Source organism: Argopecten irradians, chromosome 13 (genome assembly GCF_041381155.1).
Source record: "Argopecten irradians isolate NY chromosome 13, Ai_NY, whole genome shotgun sequence".
NCBI lineage: Eukaryota > Metazoa > Mollusca > Bivalvia > Pectinida > Pectinidae > Argopecten > Argopecten irradians.
In genome coordinates, this window is record NC_091146.1 from 18,618,479 (window position 1) to 18,641,041 (window position 22,563).

Genomic DNA, 22,563 nt, shown 5'->3' on the forward strand with positions numbered 1-22,563 from the left:
TTAATATATTTTCTTTTGGAAATAAAATTTGGTGAATTCTTCATATTCAATATTCTATATAGAAATGCAGAGACATGCACTACTTTAGTTTCTCCCGTCCATCTCCTTCAAAATAATTTACCAATTAAAGTTTTTTTTCACATTCTAAAAATTTCATTCTTTATTCATTTCTAGTTTTTTTTATTCTTTTTTTTTTAAAAATAGAAATATATAATTAAAATTAGTTTGCATATATATACACAAGCTTAGCTTTAAAAGCATACGCATCCAATTCTTAAGTCTGATTCATTTATCAACATTTTTATTGTAAACACCTTGCTGTCCTTTGAACTTATTTGAAATTATTAGACCATAGACGTCACCTTTCATAACACAATAGAATGTTTGAATTTTGTCTGCCCTTCAAATTTTATGGTGCACTGCACACTGCCTGTAAAAGATTAATGTATACCATTCTGCCATCATTATCTCTTAACCCCATTGCTACAATTGTTTTCAAAGTTAAAAGTTTAAGATTATTTGATAAACATATTGTTCAATATATTGTATATTGGTAAAGACATCAACTCTTTAAGGATTTTAAGTTAGCCTTTACATTTTAACCCCCATCCCCAACTCTTCAAAGCTATCCCAAGCAGGTCTTTTAATAAACACAGCACATTTTGATTTTGTATTAGTAGGCACAAATAGTAGCAGTATAAACTAAATAATTAGTAATTCAATTTGAAGCATATCTTGAAGATGCAAAATTTAGTCTTTAAAAAAACATTGGCAGTTATATATGAAATTAAATGAAATGAAGGAAAATAAATCATTTCTAGTAGAAATGCACAATATTTTGAAATTAATCTTCTTTTAGATGTTTAATCTAACATGCAGCTGGAGCTACTTCTAAAACATTCGCACTTCTACTGGATTTCATCAAATGAGAAAATTTAAACGAAACAAACAATTAAATTATTCTAAACAGACAACACTTACTCTGTACCAAATCACACATATTTAAAGAGTTATCTAACTTTGTAATTAAATGTATTGTTCTCACCTTTCCCTGTGCTACCAGTTCTCGCTGGGCTGCAGACGCAGATTTCACCAGAGCTGCTGTCGCCGCGGCAATAGATTTGGCAGCATCCAAGATCTGTTCTTCAAATTCTAAGCTCATGTCAGCTTCCTAGAAAATTATACAATACAACTTATATATAAATGCTTCAAATATCAGTAAATACGTAATCACATTCGCTGCTCTTTTTATAAATGTTCATTTTTCCAAACCAATGTTTCTTTGTAAAAGAAAACTTTATGATTTAATGGTGCACAAATATATACTAATATTCATAATGGCATATGTATTAGTAGAATATTTGTTTATTATTTGTAATGATGGTGAATATATTTTTATCAAATTGATATAAAGATATAAAAAATATAAGAAAACAAAGGTTTCATTTGTTTCAAGATCTCATTTGAACCAACAACCAAAGCTAAGAAAACTTATTACTAGGCAAATAATTATATTGCAAATGAACACAAACCTGAAAGTAAAACATAAGCATATTATTAATAGACAACTAATTATATTGCAAATGAACTCGTATCTGAGAGTAAAACATACGCATATCCAAAGAGTAAACCAAATATCCGATGGTAAGACATCGAAACATTCAAATTCTCCTGCAATTGATACTTAGGATAAAAAAAAAATAAAAGAAAATATCCTTGAATTATGTATGTCTTACTGCTCTGCAAAACTAAGAAATCAGAAAGGAAACTTAATCACACAAAAGAAACCTACCAGTTACCTAGCTCCCCTGTCAACAATGATCTATAACTACACAATCATCTATACAGCTCAAACTACTAATTCAAGCTATTAATTTGAAGGAACAATTATTTGTCCTGTTGAATCGAGCCATCAAAATCATAATGCTTAATGTAAGCAATTTCCATGGTTACCACTGTAGCCTCTGTTCCCATTTTCCATGGTTACCATTCTGTTGTTAAACTGAGACCCTTCATCAAGATGTTGCCATGTTAGCTGCTGTGTTGTTAGGTCCAGTCGCTGTGCTGACATGTTTGATAATCGGTGGAAAGGTCAAAGGTCACCACCAAATATATCAAACATATCTCACAGAAACTAGCAATGTTATCCTCCACCAATCAAAAGTCTTGTTAGAGAAGCTCTGAAAATGTTAGTCTACTAACCAATTATAGAATGTGTTACAAAGCACCAACCAGCATTGACTTTGCTGTGAAAAGCAACTGTGCACCTAGCTTGCTAACACGATACTTCAATATCTTTTTAAAAACAGTTTGGGAAATCCAATCCAAGTGTTATGTTTGTTTCCAATACCAACACTTACTAACTTTTGATATCATAATAACATCCAAGAATGACAACTGTATAAATATTGCAGCTTTTATAGAACCAAACTCCTCTGAGGAGAAATGAAAACCTCTGTTTCAATGTCTAGAAGACATATGATCACATCAACAAGAAAAGAATGTTAGTGATAAAAGCATTAGATAAATAAGTTATATAAATCTTTCTCTTTACCTGAACCTTAGGTCGAGGTTTCAACATCGCCAGTTTCTTTGCTGCTGCTTCAATTGAATTGGCAGCTCCGAGGAGCTCGTTTTCAGCAATAACTGTCGGGTCCTGAGGGTCTACCCAATCAGAGCCTGAAATCATATAAACACTAAATCAGTATGATATCAGTATAACTTTACCCCAGGAATACTCTTCCTTCTCATAGCCCACGTAAAATAAAATAAATCTATGAAATAATATAGAAGACTGAAAATTGAGGTCGACAAAAAATCCTAACATTGATATAATCTAACTAAGTGGTGAACACGTGATTATAAATAGGATTACATGTGAAGGTATATACTGACTTCATATATAGCTAATTAAGCTTCGTGATGATACAGATGGCAATATAAAGCTTGAAAATGATCTGGATTGGTTAAATGAAGCTTAGTGGTGATAAAGATGTATTATGAAACATTTTAGTGATCCTGCAGTATCTTTCAAGTTAAGTGATAATAAGTACACAAATTTTAAAACATTTCATGCAAAACAATTTGAGATTTGATAAATACTTGTAACAAATCAATTTACCTTAAAATTATTCTTATCTTTTTAATCACTGTCTTGCATATGTTTTCCAAAAACAGTGAACTTGTATTAGTAATGAAAGAACAACTGAAAAAATTGTAAACTTTATTTGCAAACTTGTTTTTGGATACAAATTTCTAGGTCCAACTTATGGATTTCATCAAATTTGAAGATATAAAATGATTTATGTGTACTTAGTTATTAAAACATTCTCCAAAGCTCGAAGATAAGTCAACAATTTATTACAGTTTAATATAGTTTGAACTTTATAAATCCTTTCAGCATTCTACATCAAAACTGTTTTGAAATTTCAACCTTTTTTCAGGTTCCATGCTGTTAGTTTATCTAGGGAGAGACATACATTATAACTCGGGAATTTAACACTTCATTCTCTACCTACGCTGCTGTGTGTTCATAAACCTATAACAACAATCAACGGGTGCCAAGGGGAGAAATCCGTTAGATCTCGGCTCTTGTTGAAATCTTTCAAGAAGGAAAAAATATTGTCTTTTTTACTGTTCTTACCACCTAAACTGATTTTTTAGAATGTATCTTTTTTCTTTTCTCTTCTTATTTTCTCTTATCAATTAAAAAAAAATTCTTGTCTGTTTTTGTTTAGAGATAAATTCAACCAAACCTGTATTAAAACTTTTAAAAGACGAAAATCTTCTCTTTTTTTTTTAAATTATCACTTATTATTTTTAAAATTTTTTTTACAATAAATTCAATGATTCCTCTTGAAAGATTTAGACAAAGCTGTTAAAACAACTTACATAAAGACAAGAATTTACATTTTCAGACAAGAATTCACATTGTCAGACAATAGGCTTGGAAAATGAATTCCAAAAATGTTCACATCTAAAACCATGCAATAATTTACCAGGTAAACAAGAAACATCAGTAAGTTTTTCATCTCTCATTTTGAGAGTCTACATTCATACACACAAGGTTAAACAATGTGTGTATACACGTAGGTAATGATAACAATAATAATCATGATCTTCACCATTATCATCACCACCATCAAACATTACCAGTGTAAAAAACAACAACAAATTGTACATGTTTTCTAACATAATTTCAGCAGTTACACTTAAACCTCATTAACTTAAATTTGGTATAACTCAAAAGATTCTGTTTTTTGAAGTTTATTTATTTCTTCAAATAATTTGTTTTCCTATACTGTATTCTGTCCTAAAAGCGTCAAGTCACTATAACCTCTTCTCAGACAAGACTGAAACTATGAAAACTATGAAGGTTTCTCTATTTGAATTGATTTGCAAACTAATTATTTGCAGTAATTGTGTATAAGATTAGTCCACATTTGGTCCTATTAAACAGTAAACACACCCTCATTTATTTAACTTTCCTAATCAGCTAGTTATTGGGTTGAATAAGGTATATTTTAGTACATTTAACGTGGAATCTCGTATTATTTTAAATGTTCAAAGTTAATGAGGTTTGACTGTGCTCGTAATCATATTAATAATACTTTAAACACTACATATTTTTCCTTGATCCCCTACTCAACTCTCTGTATATTGGATGGGTGAGATAATGCATACATATATACATTTTCTTCAAAATTTGAAACTAAGGTGAAAAGCTTTCATATCCTGAAAAGCTGAGGGAAGTATAATATATGGTAAATGTCTTTACATAATGGCAGGAAGGGTGAAGGTTTTCAGCCAGCATTTGTGCTTGTTTATTGATAAATATTCAGTGTTCTGGGTTTTTCGTTCCAATGCTAACAAAAGATTTACTGCGACATATTCGGGAAGACTAAGTGCTAAGGTTGTGTTTTTGGACCTAAGCTATATCATAACATTAGGGTTAGTTTCATGTCATTTGGCTTAGGTTAGGTAAAATAATATCAATTAATCTGAAAATCATAAAAAATAAACATAAATAAATAAAAAAAAATCCTTGCAAAAACTGGTAGCTATGACCTACAGAGGATATACATGAACATTCCTTTTTTTACCTGGCACTGTATATGACCATCTGATCTCGTGTGATGCTGAGGACGAGAAACAACCCAAATACGGTCATATAAATAAAATAATTACACATCATTAGACCATGTGATCTCGTGTGATGCTGAGGACGAGAAACAACCCAAATATGGTCATATAAATACAATAATTACACATTAATGGTCATATAATACAATAATTACACATCATTAGACCATGTGATCTCGTGTGATGCTGAGGACGAGAAACAACCCAAATATGGTCATATAAATACAATAATTACACATTATTAGACCATGTGATCTCGTGTGATGCTGAGGACGAGAAACAACCCAAATATGGTCATATAAATACAATAATTACATGCATGTATTATTAGACCATGTAATCTTGAGTGATGCTGTGGACGATAAGCACCCAAATATGGTCATATAAAAGCAGTAATTATGTATAATACTTCATCTCTTCTGTACCAATTCATTTGAGCGCAAGTTCCACAGAGTGAGTACAGCATACCCTTAGCTAACAGTCTGAATATAGAGTTACTCAATGCTTAATTCTGAAATTTAGTCTTTTACTTAGCAGAGTAATTTCTGAAACAAAATCAAAATAAATGTAGGACTCCGCTAAAGGGTTTTCTTCATAAAAGGTGTCAAATGTATCAGAATAAGAAAGAGAAGGTTTTTCAATATCAGTATAAACTAAAGGATTTTTGTTATCGGTAATGTAATGGGTCGGTTGATCAAAATCTAGGAAATATCAAATACGGCAACAAGACAATGGGTGTAACATTAAGTGGTGAATCATCGGTATACAACACGTACAAGAGGCCCTGTAAACAATTTAAAGTACCACCATGTTACCATGCCAACGGAATTTCTTATTTTCCCGCTAATGAATTGTCAAATTTCGTAATGCTATTCACATTATCAAACTGATGAATCAGGATAGTCCTTTGAAAATATTATTACAAAATTTATTAAGTTTATTAAGGTTGCAAAATAAGTTAAATAACTTATGAAAATCATTTTCGATGGCTCAGATGTATGTAAACTCCTAAACTTTTGATAGATTAAGTCTTGTCAGTTATGGAAACGTTATAAATAGATCATTAGCACGCTGTCAACATACTTTGTCAGATTTTGTTATCTGAATATCGACAACTTTAGAAAAACTTGTGTTCCAAACAATAAGAGTATAGTATACTATAACAGTATTTCAAGAACTGACAAATTATTATCTGTACTCGTACCTTTGATAGCCTCAGCTGTCTGGACGATTTCTGACACGGAGTTGGCCACTTGTCGGGAGAGTTCCACAAGACATTGCCTGCCCTCTGGTGTCGGTCTTTGTATAATCTGACGTAATGGATTAAAATGTTTATTTTAGCTCTCGAAACGCGTTGACAGAGAAAGGTTCATTTGCGATAACACAAATTATTTTTTTTTTTGGTTCACAACAAACAACAATATGACTCCCCATATGTTGATATCTAAAGGCATTTTAACAACTGAAGAATTTGAAACATTGGATTTGAATGATCCTATCTTATCCCAAGTGATTATATAACCTTCTCAGTAGTAATCAAAGAGAATATTATCAAAATGATCAACAATGACTTGCGTACCACATTGACTTGTTCAAGGAGTTGATTGTATGCGGAAGCAGCATTTCGTCCGGTTACGATGGTTCGCTGACGGATATCAGCCGTCTCGGCTGTGGTGGCAGCGCCCTAGTAATGAGGAAAGTCAAGGTCAATCAAACTACACAGATAGCTCAAAGTCAAAATGCACAGACAGTAAAATTTTTATATACATATAGTATGACCAAGTCATTAAGACAAAGTTTGTAGATATCTAAAGCAATCTCTTTAAAAAGTGCTTTTGAAAAAATAATTAATTGTTAAAATGATGGAAAAAGCTACATAGACAAGATCTACAATCTACAACTTATAAAGACAGAGAAAACCTAGAGAGCAGGTTAAAACTCTTATAATGAATATAAGAAGAATACGTTAAAACTCTTATAATGAATATAAGAAGAATACGTAGAGCAAAGTAAGAAAGTTATACAACGATGGCAAAAGCCTATCATTATCCTAGTGCTATGCTCTTGTAGAAGAAGTACGCATGAATTTTGTATATATCAGATAACCTTTAAGATGTATCAAACTTCTACCCTTGATGTCTAGACGAATGATAATCATGGAGATGAAATACGCCGTTTCCGGAATACAACATTCTGTCAGTTTAGTCATGTGACTTTCATCACCACGTGACTTTATTTAGGGTACATTTGAAACAAAATGGCGGCATATGTAATGATTGAACACGGATATCACATATTATGACAGAACACTTAGAATTAATTAACAAAACATATTGCATCAAAAATAATCTAAATATGCACGAAAATTGAATTTAGACACTTCACAAGGAAATGACATGTAAATTACAGCATCAAATGGAGCTGTCGCACAGCAGTTAGAAATCAACGGTATCTGACGTCTCACTCAGAAATATTTCATAGCTTATCTGGGAACTTTTTTCCAAAAATCAATAACAAATAAGAAGCACAAGTCATAACAATCTATCTTAGTTCCGTTATCGAGCAAGTATTACCGACAATTACCTTTACTCGGACATTGGTATTCACTGTCTATAAGTGTCACCGCCATGACGGAAAAAATGCGCCCTAAATTGTTCGCGGTCACATGACCAAATCAACGTTTTCTACCTCCTACCCAGAAGAGTTCCTTGTATCCCGGAATCTGTGTATTGTCCGATTGTTTTACCTTGCAAGTAGCCAGGAGATCAAATATAGCTCTCCGTCCGATGTTGGCCGCCTGAATAACATCTTCCTGTCGGCATGAGTTACCAGCGGCGACGGCTTTAGCTGTTGCCATGGTGATTGGTTTAGTTATCCTAATAAGGTCTTCTGCTGTGGCTTTTCTCATTGGTTCATTTGTTGTGTCATAGGTCTACAAGCAAAGAAAGATATAGGTCAGATGAAAATATTATTGTAAAAGACTTAATAATTTGGATTATTCTATACGTGCCCTGTGCTTCTTTCCCTCCCTTTTTAACAATACATTTAAATAATTGTGTATGTTGATAACATACTTGCAGCTAAAATCAGATAATTTAAAATGTTTAATGTTTCAATACAATGTTCATATTTTCTTTCTTTTTTTAAACATGACATTTTTCTTTAAAATACAAAATAATTTGAATTCTTTTACATGTGCCTTGTGCTGATCCCCTTTTTTAACAACACATTTATATAACTGTGCATGCTTATAACATATTTTTGCTAATATCAACAGATTTAGAACTTTTTTTTTTCATTTCAATGTTCATCATATTTTTAATTTCTAATGACATTTTGTTTTTATAATTTCCAGAATACATCAAGTTCTCATTTGTAAAACTTATTCCTACCTTAATTTCTTGTCCTATAGCCTCGATAGTGGATTCCAGGGCCCGTGTTCCTCTCGCTGCCTCATCCTCAACAGTCTTCACAGTCTTTAGGAGTGATGTCACATTGGTCACCATCACCTAGGCAACGAAAGAGTGGACCATTCAGATTCAAGCAAGCTAGGTAAAAGTGTTAATTATAGTTACTTGGTTACTGACATTTAAAAAAAAGTTATGGTATAAGGTAGTTATTAATAAACTTTTACAGAGAAAGAAAGTAGGAAGAAAAGTTTGAAGGAAAGAAAAAGAAACAGATTTTTTTTCTTCAAATCTCCAATTGACCACATCCAGTCAGTTGATTGTCATGGCTTGTTCCTGGTTGTCCTGGTATTGTTGGTCTTTTCCATATTAATCCCGATTCCATGAATTTTCTTTTTTACTCACTTATTACAAAATAACAACTGAATTGTATAAATTTACACTAATATTCAACGTTTTGCTGTATCTATCATCATTAGACCATTTTACCTGTTCAAATTATAATGACAGAAATATGAAATTGGATCAGATATCAATTTCTTCTGAAATCTGAATTTATATGTATCAGCAGGCATGGACATATCTAAAGTCAGATACAACAAATGTCTAGGAAGAATATTTTTCATAAAATATTCAATTTAAATCTTAATCTATTAATAAATACATTCACTTTAAAACACTCCAAAATAATTTTAAAATCAATTTTGAAAATTGAATGTCCTCAATAAAAATTTGCAATGCTGACTTGATTCATAGCTTATTTCATTCAAAAGGTATACAGGACAAAATATCTTTCAGACAACATAACCATTTATTTGACAACATAATATACACGTTTTATTATATATATATATATATGTATATACATACTTACCTCATACCACTAACATATAGCTTACAGGTATACAGCAAATCTATAACACTTACATTACCAGAAAATTTCTTCAATGTTGTTCTACCAATAATACATTGAGTTACATATATATTAGAAACTTTTCAAAATATTTTTCTCTATAATTCTGAATACCAAACTTGTATCTATTTAGTCGACTAAAAAAATAAAATATCACTATTTTTTCCATTTAACTTATCAAAATCAATGAAAAATAAAGTTTGAGCATTCTTTTCTTCTTTGACATTCAATTGATAATGTAAAACACTTTGGCTATTAGTTATCACCATATAATATCTATAATTCCATTATAATGTTACAATAAACTTATTTTCATTTTTTAAGTGTAAAATGATTTGTAGTTCAATTTTCCAGGATAGGGAGAGTTTTATACAATATCAAGACAATGAACACAAATCACAAAGAAGAGAAAACAGCAAGCATTGTAACATAAAATGAAGAATAAGAAATAGTTTCGTATAGTCAGTAGAATTTAACTGATTTTCAATACACTGTATATGATGTGCAATAGATGCTAGAGCGAGATAGAATGGGGATAGATATCCCTATAAATGCACTCTCTCTTTCGATTTATTAAATTTTAAATGATTATCAATAAATGATGTGAAAATATTATAAACTGTCGCCCATCACTCAATACCACTATGAAAGACCAAAACAGCATGAAAACTATAACATACTATGATCTCATTGACTAAGCCTCTTTTCCCAATATATAACCGTAAGGGTATTGAAAACTTCCTGCTCTTAGCACCCTAGGTATAGTATAGAAATGGCTGTAAACCCTATAGCTAAACCTAAATGTCCACTTCTCTATATTTCAAAGCTGGATGATCTTGGAAACATTTTATTCCCCTCCCGACATTTCATAAAATGTCTGATCAGCACAATTTCACAGCTCTATATTCTAATAATATTTTTCAAGTGATAATTATGAGTATATATATTGATATAGGTAAGCAATTAATTTACAGCCCAAATACTGCCATGATTGAAACGAGATAAGATGATTTAACAGCAAAACTCCATGCATAGGCAGAACAGAGGAAACGAAAGCAAGGAACTCATAACACTGAACAACATCAAAGAGTTCTAGAAAGGGGAAGTAACTCTGTTAATTACAAACTTCCTATAAATAAGTGTGTGCCCGATGCCAACACAGAACATGAGGCAGCCCCCCACGCGGCCGGCTGCCGTGTTGACAGACGACAAGATTGACTTTCACAGGCGAGTTGAACTTGAAATTAATGCACAACACAAATAAATGTAAACTAGTTGCTTTTTAAAAGCATTTTTGGATGATTACAAATATAGAAAATATAGTTGTTCACACAAATTTGTTTATATTATCTACACGAAGTTTACCGTCAATGACCGGCATGTTGAAAGAAAACATGAACGAAAAATGACACTTGGATTACGTTTTATGAGATGCAGGTGTTTCTTTTACGTTGATAACGGCTATGGGTTTTATCCAGATTAAGTGATTTACACCACTGTTGGTCAAGTCATGATGCATTTGAAAAACAATTTTTCAGAAATTGTTTAGGATCGTTTTCTAGTTATATTGTCTAATTAACTTTCACCTGACTGAAAATGACTTACCTGGACTCACCTGAGCTATAACAATACTTTTAAGGGTAACTTGGTCTAAGATAGAGATAATATGTGGTGCATAATGCAAATGCATACACTATGTGATGATAGACCAGAAATTAAACAGGAAACTAGCTTCTTTCTTTCATGAACAATTATCAAGATTTTGTTTGTGAATATTAATTAGTTTTAGAAGTTTTTTACCTGGATTTTTTCAAAGACTTAATAACCAAATGAAGTCATATGCTTCTTAATACTAAGGTTACTCTATTAAATTGGTTTCATTTCATAATTTTAATTGAGTTTTCTTGTTATTATTTGATACAACCTATTATTTTTACCTTTAGTCACCTGTATTGTTACCTGTATGCTTAACGAGAAGTATATTTGCGGAATAAACAACATCAATATAAACTACAGGCAATAACAAACAATTTTCATATAACTTTTATTCACATAATGCAAATAGTTTTCAAGATATAATCATTTATAATTAAGTTATCATTTCCCTGGATTTTACAAAATTAATGCAGCACTGAGAGCCATTACTATACAAACCATTGCAGCAGCCTAAGGGTTAATTACAAACTAGTTTTAACAGATATTGTCAAAGCTTATAACAGAAAAAAAAAAGAAAAAAGATTTTAGTTGGTAATTTTAGTTTGAATGTGCAGCAACAAAAAGAATGCTCAAACTCTGCATTAGCCTATTCAGAATAACACATATTTAACTGTACGAATGATTGATTATTGGTTTCTAATTTTTGTTTCACATTTTATCTTTTTTTTTAATCTGAAGCAATTAGTTTCATTTATTTTTTTTCTTATTGCATATCTTAGAAATAGTTTTCATATTACTTTTAAGTAAATGTTGATATCATATTGACATAGGTGTTCTAATATTTTATAAAACTGAAAACATTAAAATCCCAATTTCAATCAATATTAGCAGCACGTGATATAAAGTGAAATTCTATCAAATCAAATATTTTAAATATATCTTTTTCAATTTCTCTAATCTTTAAGATTTGCATAGTATCATAATTTGCATCAAATATGGCTAACAAATACACACAACAAATGATAAAAAATTTCTTACTACATCAATACATTGTAAAATATTGCGAATTGCAACTGAAAGGATGGCTGTATATAAACAAACGCTGATGATCATTTCTGGATTCAAATATAATTTCAAATATTGACCTTTCTGAAATTTAGGCGTCAGTTATTCTGGGGTTTTTTCTGTCTCTTTTTAAAATATATACTAATCAATTGATAACATTTTTGAAATATTTAATATTGCATATGACAAATGGTTTTTTTCTATTTTTTTTAACTCTTATTTAAGCACGACTTCAAAATTTTCATATGCAAAAATGTTCATGATCTTTATTTTTTGTTTTTTCCCCTTTTCATTTTTTTCACCAAACAAATGTAGTTTAATCTAATAGGCAAGAAATTGCTTATTGTTTCTAAATAAATACATTTGAAAGCATGTTTCTTTTTTGTTTTGAAGGAAAAAACAGTATCAATGTAATTTTGAATATGGAAAACTTTCATAGAATTATTTAATAATATTGTATAAATATGATTTATATGATGTTAATTGATACTAATGTATGCTCATCCTGTCACATGCAATTCACATCACAAAACATGTAGCAGAAAACAAAAGTCCCTGTCATAGAAGTTACATCAATACTCAATCTCTTTTCAACAACTCCTAATCTTTTCCCTTAAAACTGTTGATACGTTGCAATGTTCAGATACCAAGCTTGATGAAATATAATTCTCAAACTTTTTCTAATAAGTATTTTCCTCAAAATTTTTATTTCATCAGATTACTCCAAAGCAATCTTTTAAAAGTAGTCGAAATTATATTTTTTCGTGTAAGGCACATAACTCATAGACAGGAACTTTTGTTTCATTATGATATGTCAATTCCATTAAAAACATTGGCACGAAATATCGAAAAACACTGGGTATATCATGAGAATATGCCACAATTCTTCTTTCACTAGAGGAAAACTGGGTCATGTCAGTCATGTGACCTGGTTGCTATGGAAACATGTCATTCAACCATGTCCACAGACCTCATTTTCATTGTTACGATTTTTAACCGAAAACATACAAGGATGATAAGGTACACGATGTCGAAATAAAAACAAAATATTAATTTGATTTGAACACTGATGATGTTGCAATGTTACTATGACAACGATGATGCATGAAATTTTCGTCCAATCGAAAGGTTTCCAGCCATTGGGTACTCTAAAGGCTCACTCAGAGCATGCTTGAAACGTAAACATGATACCCGCCGGCAATAGACGAAATTATATCATCTGCCTCCTGAAATTCAATAAAATCACCAACACCATATATCAAACCTTTGTTTCATTCTCGAAAAATAATATTAAACGAGTAACTAGAATAATGACGAGATAGGGAGCTCCCCTGCCCTTCCTGAAATTACTGACCTACCAGGGTATCAATCAGCACGCAAGTTCTCATCAATATGCAATAAGCATTAGGTACCCCACTTACACGATATATCATACCTTTGTTTTATTATTCTCAAAACAATTATCAAAAGAGGTTTGGTTTTCATGGCAACATAAATATATGTACAATCATAAAATGAACACATGTGTATTATTTCGGATGATGACAGTCAATTTTTAGCAAGAATTTTAACAGGAAATTCATTAACCAAACCACAAATTTCTAGGCTTTTTGAATCATTTCATTGATATTCAGATAGAGAAAATTGCAGAAGTTATAGAAAAATGTTATTCTAAGATTTATAGAGAATGTTTTTATATTATAATAAGGCCCATTGTTCAAGACATCTTTTCTATTTTCGATAAGATACGTAACTTTATTACATAGTCCATTATTTTGAAAGATCTTGTTGCAGAGCATATTTTGGCTGAATCTGAAAAGGACCTTTTTTACTTCATTTTGGGAATAAAATTGGTAAATCGGAAACAAACTTCCTGGAGTAACTTGCAAATTTTGATAATTTTAATTTTACTAAAATTTAAAATAATTTCCCAATGGAGGGGGGCCAATAATGGGTCCCAATGGCTTCAAAATGCCCCCCCCCCCCTTAAAAACAGTCTGGAATTATGCAAATACTTAATACAGTATATGTGTACATAACATTCATACAGATATATCAACATGACATATATACTAAAGTACTTGACCAATTAAGGACACCTTAACTTTATTTTGCAAAGAATTTGAGTTTCCTCCCCTTCCACTATTTTCTACATTTCAAAAGTCAAAGATTATTAGAATAGGATCCGATATGGATTTCATAATTCTATTTTATTTTTTTCAAACATAAAAACCTTTGCAAAATGTCATTTAAAGGTCAAATGCAAAATATACATAATATATTTCTACTTTTAATTAGTTTAAACACACTAAATAATAGACCAATTATAATTTAAAGGCTGAAAAAGAAAACTCCATGGAAATTGATTTCATGACATTGTTTCCATGGCAACATTTTTAATCTTAGCTTGCTTTTCAAATAAAATCCAATTAACCAATTCATCCCTGAAATGTTATAATGGACTGTTTCAGTTCTTGAAGTGGAAGAGTCCAATACAATTTCAAGGGTCAATAAGTTAATCTGATTTAATACTCAACATCTTGAATATTGATTCCACACATCATTTCAATATGATAAGCATTAATGTTAATTAGTTAAAAATAATTGGCCTCAATTTCGCGAAATTGTTAAATATTTCAAAATCAGAGACAGTTTCTGCCAAAATTGGTTGAAATAAACATAAAAGGGGAAAATAAGAGAAGAGAAAATAATAGAGAATTGGGTACACAGAGTAATTGTCATGCTTAGAGACCTTGTTTACACTGATACCCACCTTGGCAGATTCCTTAAGGTGTAACATAGCAGGGTCTTGGACAGACTTCCCGGAAGCATTCTTTGTGGCACTGATGAGTTCGGACAGAGCTGAGGCGACATCCTTTACGGCATTAATTATCATGACCTGGAACCATATTTTTGTTGCTTTTATCAATATTATTTGATAAACATTTTTGTTGTTTATTGGTGATGTTTTATATCATAGGTTTACTTTAAATTAACTAGTTTTTTTCTATGGAAAGACAAAATGGAGCACCTTGCATATTACTTTATAGTCCTTTATTTACTTCACAAAACTCTGAATGCTTCATTATATGTGCTATCATATTCCTCAAACCCTTTTTACTCAATAAAACCTTGACGTCTTTATTACTTGAGCCATTATTCCTAAAACTCCATTACTTGACTAAACTTTTGATAGGTTTGGTTACCTGAGCGTCAGGCTGATCAGATCCTAACGATGCTGCACCAAACTTGACGACATCAGCCAATCGTGTGATAGTTTTCACGGCCATCTGTGCTGCGCCTGCTAGCTGTTCCTGATTGGAGGCCGCTCCAGCTACAAGTGTCTTGGTGTCCTCAACCAACGCCTTGGCTGTTTTCAGAATGTTTTCTCTATAAACAGATAAAAGATGATATTGTTTTGGATCTTTCACAAACTAACAGAGGTCAAGAGGCAATTAACATGGATTTATAAACTTTTCATACAATATGTAGTCTCATTCTCTGAAACGTTTTGTTCTATGTGCAAATAAATATCAAGTAAATATCAAGATCTTCTGAAAAACTGTATATAATAACGAACACACTTTTAGAAAATTCATGTTCACAATGGAATAATTTCCATTCTCCGTCATGGTCCCTATAATTTATTTCATGTGTAACAGAAACTATGCTCATCATATCAAGGTAATTTTGTTGGTCTCCAGATGTTTTTGATATAACCATGGCACTATACAATATATTTTTAATATTTCCGGTCTTAATTTACCTGTGGTCAGCGAAGGAATCAGCACTGTCAGAGTTGAGTGTTCCAGCGGTGGCAAACATGATCGTGGTATCAAGGTCAGCGATGATGCCACTCACCGTACTGGCAGCATTGATACAAGCCTGTGTGCCACGAGAACCGGCCTGGAGAGACGCCAACAGGAAGGACACCTGGTAACAGAAACATGTATAAAATTAACGGGAAGTATATCTAGAAATGAGGTAAAACACATCACTGTAATAGTAAGCTTGATCAGGAAGTACAACTAGAAATGAGGTAAAAATCATGTTTATTATAGTATATTTTAATGGAAAGTACAACTTAGGAATGACAATTAATACCATCTAAGAATGTGGTAACATTTATAGACAATGAATTGGTGAATTTTGTAGCAATACATTACATATGAATCTAAGTTAATTCCTGAACTGAGGCACAAGACAAAATAATGGGCAATAAATGAACTAAATATTATCATTAAGAGTTTCAAGAGTTCATCAAAGAAGGAGAAGACAAATATTTTACCTTTTCAGTGACACTCCTAGCATGGTCGGCCAGATCACGCCGTGCAAACGTGTCTGAGGGATTGCTCTGTAGGTTACCAGCGTCCTGCACCAACTCTATACAGCATTTACCCAAGTCTTGTACCGTCGTCCTTATCCTGTTTGCAACCTGTATAAACCATGGAATTATTGAGTTGAGGATTGTACAGAATTTTATGGAAATGATAATATCAATCATGGAAGTCAACAGTATCCATTAATACTACAACAGGAAAGCTCCTTGATCAATGTTGATACCTTATCTACACTGTAATGCAAACCAATAACCACTCAAGGGGTTACGAAAACAAACATGTACTGGTTGTCTTTATAGACAGTTGTCTTATTAAGCAGGTGGTCTTTATACAGAGGTGGTTACTAAGGCAATTATTTTTCTGTAACTTACATCACTACTGGCCGTAGATGCAGCTGCTCCTCTCGAGTCATTGGCTAATAGATCAAAGTCTCGTGTGAGCTGATTGGCTAAACCTCCTAGCTCTGACACACTGGTGGTGGACTTGGCAACCATGTCTTGGGTTGTCACGGCAATGTTTTTGGCCAGGCGTACCATGTTGGTCTGATAGTCCACATAACTTCTGTCTTCTTGGACTGTGACTCTTTCATCCGTCTACAACAAGAAAAAGATATAATCATCAAGTTCTGAACACCTCATTCAAACTTTAGAAGGAACTTTAGAATAATAACATACAGGGGAAACAAACCACCAACTCAATGAAGAATTCTACGAAATCATCAGCAACTTAATTCATTGCACCAAAATCGGTTTTCTAAGAACAGTAAATTTTTCTTTACAGACCACACAACCTAGAAAGAAAGCCTTTCAAGAAGAAAGAAGTATGTGAATTGGAGTTCAGCTCAGAGGTAACTTGAGTTTTTACAGCTAAGAAACCGCTACCAAGATATTGATTTATATACAAAGGGAGACTACTCCATGATAAGGGAGATAACTCTTACCCGTGAGATGGACTTGCTGATTTTCTCTATCATACTGTTGACCATTCCGGCCTGTGAGGCGGCTTCCTCCAGAGACTGGAGTAGATCTTGGAGGACATCTTTGGTGTTCTCAGCAGCCGTATCTATATTCTGGTGTGTGTGAACAGCCTGGGTGAGAGTAAATGGTTTCACATTGTAAATAATAATTAAAGGAAGCAAAGCATTTCCAATTCCTTCCTTGGGGATAGTAAATGATTTAAATATTGTAAATGTTGATCAATGTCAGCAAAGTATCTCATCCTCTTTTAAATGGTAAGATTTATATCCAAGTAATTCCCTTATTCAATAGCATGGTTTTACAAAGTATAATTTCATTTATATTCTTGTAAATATGCATGTAATAATAATTTATTATTCATTATGAGTCTTGCCTTGTCATATTGTAGATGTTTTGCTGTAATTATAGACTTTTTCATTGACATAAATCTGTTTTCCTCAATAAATTAATTGTGTTAGTATAAGAGAGAAAATCTTGAGAACTTTCTTCATGTGTAATTAATGATTGTTGCATCCAAACTTATCCAAACTTGCTGATATGTAGACGATCTTACCTTGGGGTTACCTCCCCCTTCTTTACAGGAGTTGACAAACTGTAGTGTAGACTCAGCCACAGTCTTTGTCAGGTCTATGATCTGGGTTTGTCGTTTAGAGTTGGTAACCAAGGACGCAACGCCCACAGCTCCATCAGCCAGGGGGTCGAAATAACTAGCCATTACAGTGACCTGTGGAGAGAGATGTCACATTAAAACACTCTTGCATCTTTTCACTTTTAGATAATATCAACAGCTGTCATCTTTGACGAAAATAAGGCAGAAGGTAATAATAGAGTTTGTGAAGAAGCCATTGACGTACATATAGTCAAACTCGTCCATCCAATGGACAAAGCAAAAATGGTCTTCATGGCCTGGTTGATTTGTGTTGATATGGGTCATTTTGGACCCTAGAAAACTGGTCACTAAGGCAGGTTTTTTTTGTATGTGCATGAACTCTTATAACCTTTAGGTACCTAAACCATTCAGCTACAACTCGTTTTTGTCTGATAAAATCTAAAAAGCAAGACTAAGTTCTGGGCCCTTTTCTTGGCGCCCACCAAAGATTGATCTATGTCTGACAAATGAAAGAGGGATCTTTTCTCTGCTTTTCAAACTTACACTTCTTTTTTCTGCTTTTCAAACTTTAAACTATCAAAATCCAAGATGGTGGTCGCAAAATGCAATAGGCAGAACTAGGGTCCTAGAGGAACCTACATATGATATTTGAGAACAATCCCTTCAATACTTTCTGAGAAATAGCGGTAACAAACTTTAACTATCAAAATCCAAGATGGCCACCAGTCGGCCATCTTGTTGACCGATCAGTCCCAAAATGTAATATGCACAACTGGGGTCCTAGGGGAACCTACATATGAAATTTGAGAAAGATCCCTTCAGTGCTTTCTGAAAAATAGCGGTAACAAACTTTAACTATCAAAATCCAAGATGGCTACCTGGCGGCCATCTTGTTGACCGATCAGTCCTAAAATGCAATATGCACAACTGGGGTCCTAGGGGAACCTACATATGAAATTTGAGAAAGATCCCTTCAGTGCTTTCTGAGAAATAGTGGTAACAAACTTTAACTATCAAAATCCAAGATGGCTACCTGGCGGCCATCTTGTTGACTGATCAGTCCCAAAATGCAATATGCACTACTAGGGTCCTACGGGAACCTACATATGAAATTTGAGAACAATCCCTTCAATACTTTCTGAGAAATAGCCGTAACAAACTTTAACTATCAAAATCCAAGATGGCTGCTGGTCGGCCATCTTGTTGACCGATCAGTCCCAAAATGCAATATGCACAACTGGGGTCCTAGGGGAACCTAAATATGAAATTTGAGAAAGATCCCTTAAGTACTTTCTGAGAATTAGCGGTAACAAACTTTAACTATCAAAATCCAAGATGGCGGCTGGTCGGCCATCTTGTTGACCGATCAGTCCCAAAATGCAATATGCACAACTAGGGTCCTACGGGAACCTACATATGAAATTTGAGAAAGATCCCTTCAATACTTTATGAGAAATAGCGGTAACAAACTTTAACTATCAAAATCCAAGATGGCTGCCTGGCGGCCATCTTGTTGACCGATCAGTCCCAAAATACAATATGCACAACTAGGGTCCTAGGGGAACCTACATATGAAATTTGAGAAAGATCCCTTCAGTGCTTTCTGAGAAATAGCGGTAACAAACTTTAACTATCAAAATCCAAGATGGCTACCTGGCGGCCATCTTGTTGACCGATCAGTCCCAAAATGCAATATGCACAACTAGGGTCCTAGAGGAACCTACATATGAAATTTGAGAAAGATCCCTTCAGTACTTTCTGAGAAATAGCGGTAACAAACTTTAACTATCAAAATCCAAGATGGCTGCCTGGCGGCCATCTTGTTGACTGATCAGTCCCAAAATACAATATGCACAACTAGGGTCCTAGGGGAACCTACATATGAAATTTGAGAAAGATCCCTTCAGTACTTTTAGAGAAATAGCGGTAACAAGAATTGTTAACGGACGGACGGACGGACGGAAGGACGGACGGACGGACGGAAGGACGGACGGACGACGGACCACGGACGAAAGGCGATTTGAATAGCCCACCATCTGATGATGGTGGGCTAAAAAGTCAAAGCAAATAGTTGCTGGGCCCTTTTGTTCAAAGCATGAAAAGCTTAATCACATGATTAGTAAAATGTTCATGTCTGATTTACTGCAAAATTTGTGGTCATATCTTCACTAAACTCAGCAAGTAAGTAAAGAATGGAGTTCTGAAGATTTTTTATAAAATTTTGTAAAATTTGTATTACCAGAAATTATTTTATCTTGTTTTGAAAATTGTCGTTTAACTGTGATTAGCCTTATCACGTTTTGAACAACTAGGCCCAGGACTTTGATGATGCTTTCCTGACTTCTTGAAATATTTCAATTCATCATTGTAGGACTTTGGAATTTTACTCTTGAGATTTCCAGATATATCCACTTACTCTGTGTCCGAGATTTTCCGGCTCTTCCTTGGCGGAGACACGGACCTGGTCAATATGTTCCTGGATCTGACGGGCACTGCTGATCATCTGCTCTTGGAACGCCTAAAAGGAGTGGACAATGATAATATTCTGTATTTGCATATTACAGAGTTATCTACACTTGAGGGTAGGTATCGATTGTGACGTCACGTGTTTCAAGCGTAACATCATACATTTCAGAGAAAACGACGTAAATTGCGCTCACAAAACAATCTATACCTACCCGCAAGGAAGCTAACTCTGTAATATGCAAAGACGGAATAGTGATGGCAAACTGAGGTTATACAGACAAGTAGCTATAACATATGATGGTCTATCTAGTAGACTACATTCCATAACAGGTCACTAGAAAATAATTGGTTGACTTTATCAATAATTAGAAGACTAGATTTTATAAAATGACCTTGAGTGATTTCTCATGGAGTTGTTTCAGACTAGCTTTGACCGTTGTGTACTGACCTTTAGAGATTTCTCATGGTGTTGATTCAGACTAGGTTTGACCTTTGTGTACTGACCTTTAGAGATTTCTCATGGCGTTGATTCAGACTAGGTTTAACCTTTGTGTACTGACCTTTAGAGATTTCTCATGGCGTTGATTCAGACTAGGTTTGACCTTTGTGTACTGACCTTTAGAGATTTCTCATGGCGTTGATTCAGACTAGGTTTGACCTTTGTGTACTGACCTTTAGAGATTTCTCATGGCGTTGATTCAGACTAGGTTTGACCTTTGTATACTGACCTTTAGAGATTTCTCATGGCGTTGATTCAGACTAGGTTTGACCTTTGTGTACTGACCTTTAGAGATTTCTCATGGCGTTGTTTCAAACTCTGACTAATGGCAGATAAAGCAGCCTGGTCCAGTGTGCGGATGGAGTGGCTTAACTTCTCTGCAGATTCATCACATTCACGCTGTCCTGGGGCACTGTCCCTAATCGTATAGATCAAAAATGTAATTCATACAACGATAAACACCAGAGATATCAATAGAAGACACAGTAATTCTGTCAATCAGTTCTCTTTAGTCATCCATACTTGTATATTGATGGTTCATTCATAAACAGTAATCTGACAAGATATTTGACACAAATTTAATAAAAAACAACAGGTTCATTGTTTCTTTTCTGAAGGAATTTTAATATTAACCTCTAAATCCACTATTAGGCCCCACCCCTCCTGCCCCCAGGGGGTCAGAGCCAAAATTTATACAAGTTCTGTTCCCCTTCCCCCAAGGATGTTTGTGGCCAAATTTGGTCACAATCCAAGCAAAACTCTAGGACAAGTAGCGATTTATAGGATTTACCTCTATTTCCCCTATTGGGCCCCACCCGTCCTGCCCCTGGGGGGCCAGAGCCAAAACTTATACAAGTTCTGTTCCCCTTCCCCCAAGGATGTTTGTGGCCAAATTTGGTTACAATCCATACAGAACTCTATGACTAGTAGCGATTTAAAGAATTTACCTTCTATTTCCCCTATTGGGCCCCGCCCCTCCTGCCCCCCGGGACCAGAGCCAAAATTTATACAAGTTCTGTTCCCCTTCCCCCAAGGATGTTTGTGGCTGATTTTGGTTACAATCCATGTTAAACTCTAGGACAAGTAGCGATTTAAAGGATTTACCTCTATTTCCCCTTTTGGGGCCCGCCCCTCCTGCCCCAGGGGGGTCAGAGCCAAAATTTATACAAGTTCTGTTCCCCTTCCCCAGAGGATGTTTGTGGCCAAATTAGGTTCCAATCCATGCAGAACTCTATGACTAGTAGCGATTTAAAGGATTTACCTCTATTTCCCCTATTGGGCCCCGCCCCTCCTACCCCCGGGGGGTCAGAGCCAAAATTTATACAAGTTCTGTTCCCCTTCCCCAGAGGATGTTTGTGGCCAAATTTGGTTCCAATCCATGCAGAACTCTATGACAAATAGTGATTTAAAGGATTTACCTCTATTTCCCCTATTGGGCCCCGCCCCTCCTGCCCCCGGAGGGTCAGAGCCAAAATTTATACAAGTTCT

At 33.8% G+C, this 22,563-nt stretch overlaps 1 protein-coding gene across 1 annotated transcript in view; it reads right to left on the reverse strand.

The window, feature by feature from the left end:
- LOC138305989 (talin-1-like) overlaps window positions 1-22,563 on the reverse strand; it is a 91,102-nt gene that overhangs the window by 8,183 nt on the left and 60,356 nt on the right. The window contains 16 exon segments of the mRNA XM_069246300.1: window positions 1,046-1,171; window positions 2,555-2,679; window positions 5,103-5,138; window positions 6,347-6,452; window positions 6,722-6,826; window positions 7,889-8,074; window positions 8,535-8,651; window positions 14,957-15,082; window positions 15,390-15,573; window positions 15,950-16,116; window positions 16,472-16,618; window positions 16,895-17,116; window positions 17,464-17,610; window positions 18,054-18,224; window positions 20,527-20,628; window positions 21,361-21,493. Coding sequence (XP_069102401.1) covers window positions 1,046-1,171; window positions 2,555-2,679; window positions 5,103-5,138; window positions 6,347-6,452; window positions 6,722-6,826; window positions 7,889-8,074; window positions 8,535-8,651; window positions 14,957-15,082; window positions 15,390-15,573; window positions 15,950-16,116; window positions 16,472-16,618; window positions 16,895-17,116; window positions 17,464-17,610; window positions 18,054-18,224; window positions 20,527-20,628; window positions 21,361-21,493 — 2,200 coding nt within the window.